Genomic DNA, 8,493 nt, shown 5'->3' with positions numbered 1-8,493 from the left:
AATAATAAAATTAAAGTGCTAAAAGTGGTTAGCAGAATTTTATAGAATTAGAGAATCTGAAGTAATCTAAGGGAACATTTAGTATGTTGTTTTCATTTTACAGATGAGGAAACTGAATCTTAGAGAGGGGGAAGTGAATCACTCAGATGAAAAAAAGCAGGATGTTATAAAGCTGTATTTCAAATTTAGCTCTTCTGAGTCATTCCCTGGAATTTCCTCTCTATATAAGTCAAGGATGTCTGTATTTTCACTTAATACTTTTCTCCCATCTTTTTCCTAGCAGAAAAAGAAGCTACATGGGACCAGAAAACCAAACAAGTATCTCTGAATTTCTCCTTCTAGGATTTTCTGAGAAGCCAGAGCAGCAGCTGCCTCTCTTTGGGCTATTCCTCAGCATGTACGTGGTCACGGTGGGTGGGAACCTTCTCATCATGCTGACCATTGGTTCTGATTCCCACCTTCACACCCCTATGTATTTCTTCCTCTCGAACCTGTCCTTAGTGGATTTCTGTTTGGTGTCTACCTTGGTCCCCAAAATGCTGGTGAACTTCCTGACACACAATAAAGCTATCTCCTATGCGGGCTGCCTCACCCAGATGTACTTCTTCATGGTTTTTACTTGTACAGATAACTTGCTCCTTGGTGTGATGGCTTATGATCGCTTTGTGGCCATCTGCCACCCGTTGAGTTATGTGACCATCATGAGCCCACAGCTCTGTGGCTTTCTGGTTTTACTCTCTTGGACTATCAGTCTTCTAAATGCAGTACTCCATTGTCTTTTGGTGATGAGGCTCTTGTTTTGTTCAGAACGTGAGATTCCACACTTTTACTGTGATTTGACTCCAGTTCTCAAACTCTCTTGTACTGACACCTTCATCAATAACTTCTTTGTGTATTTTACAACTGTACTGCTGGGTGCTCTTCCCTTCACAGGGATAATTTTCTCTTATACTCAGATATGTTCTTCTATAATGAGGGTCCCATCCGCTGGGGGAAAGTATAAAGCATTTTCTACCTGTGGGTCTCACCTCTGTGTTGTTTTAGTATTCTATGGAACAGTTCTTGGAGTATATCTGAGTTCCTCAGTCACACAGTCTTCTTGGAAGAACTCGGTTGCATCAGTGATGTACGTAGTGGTCACTCCCATGTTGAATCCCTTCATTTATAGCCTGAGGAACAAGGACATCAAAGATGCTCTGAGAAGACTCATTAACAGAATGGCTTCCTCTCAGTTGATTAGGCATGGCTAAGCCTGAGAATATGGAACCAGCTACTGTGCTTCAGAAGTTTCATTTTCCATATATGAATCCCAGGATTTTTCAGGATCACCTTCTAGGTGTCTCTTCTCTTTCTGACTGTAGATGACACAGCCTATCTACTTCCTGGACTCCATTTCCTAATGCTGCCATGAAATTGCCAGTTTTATACACCAGGTTTGGTTTCATCCAAATACCTACTGTTTTACAATTGAGGTCTAGATGTGAAATCACAAGATCTCAAGTTGTAGATCTTGCTCCATCACATACAAGCTCTATAACCTTTGGACAAATCACTTACATTTTCTGATAGTGGATTTCCTTGTTGGTAAATGGGGACTGTAACCTTTACTGTTTCCTTCATAATGTAAATACATTACTCTTGTGGCTCAAACGACTTGGCATATGTGAAAATGGTTTATAATTGTAAATACTGTAAAAATATAGGAAATTAAACAAAAATGATTTATTAAATAACTTCAGTATGAAAGACCCTAGGTTGTCTTGGGAATATAAGGACAGAAACAAAACTAGTACCTTCCCTTAAGGCTCCTTGGTGTATTACTTCCTATTACAATAATAATCAGCTTATTTTAAAGTTAGAGGCAATCTAATTGCTCCTCAGGTTCTTGTGATTCTCTTCGTCAGCTGCTTTAGGGACACTATATTGAGCACAAAGTTAGGTATACAGAGTCACAATTGCATCTAGTCCCTAGCTAGGAAAATTGCTAATATCAAAACAGAAGCTTGCAATTCCAATTAATGTGCATTTACACTTATCTCTAACCTTTGCCTTATTTGTGATTGTTCTAAAATTCAGATGACCAGCAATTTTCATGTAAAGAAATAGCAGAATATATTGAAATGTCTGTTAAGGGACAAATCTAGAACAGAAGGTGGGGGAAGACCAAACCTTTCCTCAGAACTTCTGGTTCTTGAGAAAGCAGGTAAAACTGGTCAGATCAGCACAAGTCTTCTGATCCAAGATTCCTGTAGGGCAAATGAGCCTTTTTGTTCTCTCTTCCCTTCTCTGGAATAATTTCTCTTTTTCCTTTTGCAAGTTGTCCTTGGTCTTGCCAGTTTTTGTTTGGATCAACTCCATGCATTCATACTCTTTCTTCCAGTTGCTAGACCCTAGACATTTCTTTAGTTCTGAGGTAGTTACTAATTTTATGAAAATTTCCCAGATTATGATAAAGCCCTCTAACCAACTGAAACAGACTCCCACTTTGATTCAAGGATTTATACACAGCCTTCTTCACACCCAATTCTGACTCATGTATTGAATCAAGATATGTTCTTTCCTAACAAAGATAATATATTCCTTTTAAATAGGGTGGGCAATCAATGGATTCCTGTCTTTATACATCTTACTTTAAATGAATATCTGAATACACATTAAGTTGAAGAAGGAGAATGAACCAAGAACTAGGGATATGAAGAAAGGCTTCCTGTGGGAGATGTCACATGAGATGAATCTTTTAAGAAACTAAGGATTCTTAGGGGTGGAAGTGAGGAATTGTAGATTTCAGGTATAGTTTTAAGATTTGAAAACACTTTACATGTGTTAACTTAGTTGATCTCCGAAAACAAACTTGTGAGGTAGGTGTTATTGTTATCCCCATTTTACAGATGAGGAAAATATAACATAGAGGTTTAGCCACTTGCCCAAGGTTACACACAGCACATAACTGAGGCAAGATTTGAATTCAGGTCTTCCTGACTCTACTCCTACCCTCTATCCATTGCTTTAAATAGCTGCATGGGAGATAGCTTGTGTTAAGACAAGGTTGTAGAAGATAGAAGAATGAGTTTAAGAAAAAGTAAGTCAGTCTGGCTGGAACACAGAGTACATGAGAGGGAAGAGATATGAAATGTCTAGAAATGTAAACTGAAATAAAACTAGAAGGGGATTAAATGCCAAGTTTTATTTGCATTTTATCACAGTGGCATAAAGAGCCATTGAAATTTCCTATACATAATTTTGTGAGGAAATACCATTAGATATATTAGAGAAGAGAGAGTCTGGAAGTAGCAGGGACAAATTTGAAGGCTGACAATAGTAGAAGTGAGGGGAGGTGAGTGACCAATAGGGTGTTGGCTGCATACAGCGGAGAAAAGGGGAATAGATGTAGAGATAAACCAGATCTGGCCACTCATCAGATATGGAGACATGAAGGATTGGTCAGAGTGGAGGATGATGCTAAGCTTGTAAACCAGGTTGACCAGATGGATAGTGATATCTTTAACAGAAAGAGGGAATAGGAGGAAGGCAAGATTTTTTTTATTAGTAGTATAATAGATTCTGCTTTGGTAAGACAGTAGAGACAATCAATTTTGTGGATTTTAACCACTGGGGATGCTCCCTTCACTAACTCCAATAGGAACCTTTTCATACCTTGGTTGTTTTTCATGAGGCATTGTCATAAAAAAATCTTTATTATCTATGGAAAAACCTTATAGTGATGAATCCCTGTGCACTTAATTATATTTGTCCTTGGAGTACATATATGCAGTGTTTCCAAATCCATATTGAAAGCACTTCAATTCTGAACAAAACTTGGCTTCTAATTTGTTGTTAAGAAGCTGATATTTCTAGAAGAGAAGTATTGTGGGTACAAACATAAGATATCTATAATAATTAATTTTTTCTGGATTTTATTTTTATGATTATTATTGTCTTTGACCCTTTTTTTTCTCATTGGAGGCAAAGGATCATTTAACTCTAGAATCGAAAGGGATCTTTATGAATGAATGAATAAATTAAGCATTTATCAAGTGTTTAATATATAGAAAACACTGTGTGCACTAAGTGCTAAACACCCAAATAGAAAAGTAAGCCAGTGGTACTTCCAATGTGTGAATTCTAGGGCTAGAGTGAGATTTTAGGATGAAGAACTGGGGCATGGGAGAGGATGCCTATAGGGAAACCAGGAGAGGGAAGAGAACTATGGACTCAAAGGGCATGAATTCATGATCTTGGTTCTGTCATTTACTATTTGTTTGACCCTTCACCTCTCTGGGCCTCAGTTTTTTTATCCATAAGATGAGAGGGTTTGAACTAGATCATCTTAAAGGTGATATCTAGCTTTAAATCTGTGAGCCTCTCCCAAAGATTGAAGATTTTCCTTCCAGATAATATAAAGTATAGGGTAAAGTTTGTGGCATTTATTCTTTTTGCCACATTGAAATGATAATTATCTGTGCTCAAAATGCAGGATGGTCTCCCTCCTAGAAGAAAAATTAAAATGACTGAATAACATGTCTTTGATTGGTGGAATTTTTAGGCAGTATAAAATTCTGTTATAGACAATGCAAGTCCTTTGAAGGAGGAGACTAGTTTAGGTCAGGACCAGGTTGGACTTGATCATATCATTTAATTGCAGAAATTGAACCAAGCACAGGCCCTATATATTGAGGTAAATGAGATGAGCAAACCAAGGAAAACTCCAAATACCTTGAAGAAATAGCTTGGTTGTGGACATATTTAGAGGGTAAACTCTAAAAATGATATTGACCTGACAACAAGTCCATATAAGGCCTTAGAGAAAAAAAAAGTCCCAAACATAGAGATTACAAGAATATCTGGAATAAATAAAGTAAGAAACAAAATGGGAAAGATAAATGATAATTTAGAACAGACAGCAGACAACTTCATCCAAGACTAGATGCACTGAAAATGAAAATGGGTCAAACAGAAAATAAGGCAACTAGAAATATTGAAACAAAAACAAAAGATTGAAACAGCAAAAGAAAATATAATAAATATTATATCAATAACTACTGATCTGGGAAAAAGTAAAAAACCTTGATCAAAAAATGTCTAAATACCGTGTTTCAAGAAATTATAGAGGGGACAGCTGGGTACTCAGTGGATGGAGAGCCAGGCCTAGAAAGAGGAAGTCCTAGATTCAAATCTGGCCTCAGACACTTCCCAGATGTGTGACCCTGGGCAAGTCACTTAATCCCCATTGCCTAGCCCTTATCACTCTTCTGCCTTGGAGCCAATACACAGTATTGATTCCAAGATGGAAGTATGGGTTTAACAAAAAAATTTATATATGAAAAATTCCCAGAACTCTTAAAACCAGAGGATAAAATAAGCAGAAAGAAATTATCAGTCTCTTCTAGAAAGAAACTCCAATAAGAAAACTTCCAGGAACATTGAACCAAAATCCAGTTTCCAGATAAAGGGAAAAAAATACTATAGGTAGCCAAGAAAACTAAAATATCAAAGAGCCATAAAGAGTATTGCATAAGAATTAGCAATTGCCAGTATAAAAAGGAAGAGAGTTTAGAATAATATATTTTTAAAGATCCAATAGATGAAGGCTTATAAGCAAGGATGACCTATCCAGAAATATAAAATATAATATCATAGAGGGGAAAATGAAATTTTAATAGAATGGAGGATTTCCAAGCATTCCCAATGAAAAGGCCAGGATTGAGTATATTTTTGCAGTGGAAATGCAAGTGCCAAGAAAAACATACGAAGGTCAACATATTTATATTATTCAAAGGGAATGTGTAGGGACGAATTGGTTATATGTTAAGAGGCAGATAAGAAAGAAACATATTTTTCAGGACCCCAATATTTTTAAGTACCCTAGAGAAAGCTAAAAATGACAGTTGTTTGTTAGTGGTATTGTTTTATGTCAATGGTATTAGAAGAAGACAAAAATGAGAATAACAGGGTAATATTAGAGAAGAATAAAGAAATGGAAATTGCTGTCATATAATAGAGGTACATAAGATGAAGAGTTTATTCATAAAGGAATTGGTGCCTGCAACAGGCATTTCATGAATCTCACTTTCATCAGAACTTAGTAAAGGAATATTAAACACAATTTCACACCCTACCCCTACATACAATGAGAGTTTAGTGAAGAATCTATTAAAGTCAAAAGGGAAATAGGAGATGACATGGATAAAGAAGGATAGAAGGGATCTAAGAGAGAGGACAGGATAGGAAAAGGAAAAGTTATAGGCAAAACAAATTAATAGGGGACAGCTAGGCAGCTTCATGGATTGAGAGCAGGATCTAGAGATGGAAGGTTCTGGGTTCAAATTTGACCTCAGGAACTTACTAGCAGTGTGATACTGAGCAAGTCACTTAATCCCCTCACCCCCATTAAGAGCCCTTAATGATGTTTGTATTGATTCCAAGACAGAAGTTTAGGGTTTTAAAAAATGAATTTTTTTCAATTATTTTCAATAATAGCCCTTGAATTAAAAAGCAATTATAGCCTAAACATATAAAGAATTAGTGGGTCATGGACAAATTATAGAAACAAATGGAAATTTCATTGAAGAAAATTATAATAATAAGACAACTTACTGCAACTGATGGGATATGAATGGGATGAACTCACAAAATGGAAAAAGAGAGTAGAATGTATTAGAAAGCAGAGTTTTACAATATATGGCTATAAATTGTATGACCCTGGGCAAGTCACTTGACCCCCATTGCCCACCCTTACCACTCTTCCACCTAGAAGCCAATACACAGAAGTTAAGGGTCTAAAAATGCAATATATATATATATATGTATATATATATATATATGGTTATAAATAACCAATGTGAGATATAAAGGTTCACACATTGTTAAAAAAATAAGGGACCAAATCAAAATCTATATATTTTAGTGAAACTCAGGAAAGTACAGGTAGCAATCATGATCTCAGGGAAGTCAAAAGCAAAAACAAATTTGATTAAAAAAAGATAAACATGGAAACTATTATAGTGAAAGTTACCATAGACAAAGAGTTATAAACAACAATGTCCTGAATGGTAGAACTTAAAGGAGAAGCTAAATGAGTGACAGAGAAAAATAGTAAAGTTCTAATGGGGGAGACCTCAATGTACCCTTTTCATACCTAGACAAATTCATAAAAAATAATCAAGAAAGAAGTTAAGGCCTCGAATTGAATTTTAGATATGATAGATATTATGCTATTATTGAATGTATACAGAAATGAGTATACATATTTCCTTCTAGGGGGAATAAAACACTTACAAAAACTGACCATACACGAGGGTATAAAAAACTTATAAACAAATGTGGAAAAGTAGAGATTTTAAACACTTCTTTTAGCGATAATAATACAATTAAGATTTGTTCAATAAGGACATGTTGAATAAAGGATTAAAAATTAGTTGGAGGCCAAATGACAATCTCTATTCTTAAAGAATATTTGTTGTGTTAAGGAGCAAATCAGAGAAAGAACAGATAATTTAATTAAAAATATTAACAATATACCAGTATTTTTGAGATACAGTCAAAGTTGTCTCTAGGGTAAAACGTACATCTTTAGATACTTTTTCAATAAAAGACAAAAAGAAAAGATCAGTAAGAAGAGTGTTCAACTGAAAAAATCCCAGAAAATAAATTATTTAAAACTAATTAAATGCCAAAATAAAAATCCTGAAAATCAAAGAAGAGATTAGTCAATCTTGGAGAATGGTAAACAAAATATTTTATTTAGAGTCTCTTCAGATATGATTAGAGATCTTTTAGATTATGATTTTAATTTTAAAAATGATGACACTCAGGTCTAGAGAATATAAGCAGCAGAAATGGGATTTAAATGAAGGTACTTGGTGCCAAATCCATTGTTCTCAAATCTGTAAAAGTTTATTAAGTCTTAATTTGAAGAGCTTAATGATTAGGATTCACTACTTTATGAGATAACTCATTGGTTTTTAGAGCCAAGGTGGACCTTAGAGATGATCTATTCCTATCCTATCATTTGTTAGGAATTCTCTCTACAACACAACAGAAAGGTGATTATCCATCTTTTGCTTAGACACCTTTAGTCATGAGGGAGCTGATCAACTCCAAAGAAGTACATAAATTCAGAGGTTGTTAGAGCCAGAACAACTCTGAGGTCATTTAGTTCATCCCTTAATCATAAATTTCATTTTGTCACCAGTGATGTAGAGAAGTAGTTATCAAGCCTCAGCTGAAAGATTTCCATGTTATTGTCCACTGAGATATAGGCCTTACACTTACACTATAGGGACCTGAACTACTCGGGGAATGAATGATAATGGTTTTTCTAACGAGGAGCTATGGGGATTCCACTTTGAAAGCCTAAGAATTGTAAACTCTTTTATTCCCATCCTGGCCCAGGTCCTCAAATCATTTGTCATAGACCAGTGTTGTGAGGGTTATTTAGCAATTAATTTAGTATTAGTATTGGACCTAGCAGGAAGGGCTGGAGGATTCCAAGAT

The 8,493-nt window shown here is 35.4% G+C and overlaps 1 protein-coding gene across 1 annotated transcript; it reads left to right on the top strand.

Moving 5' to 3' along the window:
• Positions 1 to 395: 395 nt before the first annotated feature.
• On the top strand, positions 396 to 1,250 carry LOC123256746 (olfactory receptor 7A10-like). Its single transcript, XM_044685314.1, has 2 exons — positions 396 to 774; positions 1,045 to 1,250. The coding sequence occupies exons 1-2, from the start codon at positions 396 to 398 to the stop codon at positions 1,248 to 1,250; spliced, it is 585 nt and encodes a 194-aa protein (XP_044541249.1).
• The last annotated feature ends 7,243 nt before the right edge of the window (positions 1,251 to 8,493 follow it).

Source organism: Gracilinanus agilis, chromosome 1 (assembly GCF_016433145.1).
Source record: "Gracilinanus agilis isolate LMUSP501 chromosome 1, AgileGrace, whole genome shotgun sequence".
Lineage (NCBI taxonomy): Eukaryota > Metazoa > Chordata > Mammalia > Didelphimorphia > Didelphidae > Gracilinanus > Gracilinanus agilis.
This window is presented reverse-complemented; position numbering and strand designations above follow the sequence as displayed.

Coding starts and splice junctions, on each gene's coding strand:
- LOC123256746 (XM_044685314.1), top strand. CDS start 396: ATGTACGTGGTCACGGTGGGTGGGAACCTTCTCATCATGCTGACCATT. Junction 775..1,044: donor TCTAAATGCAGTACTCCATT/GTCTTTTGGTGA, acceptor GTGTTGTTTTAG/TATTCTATGGAACAGTTCTT.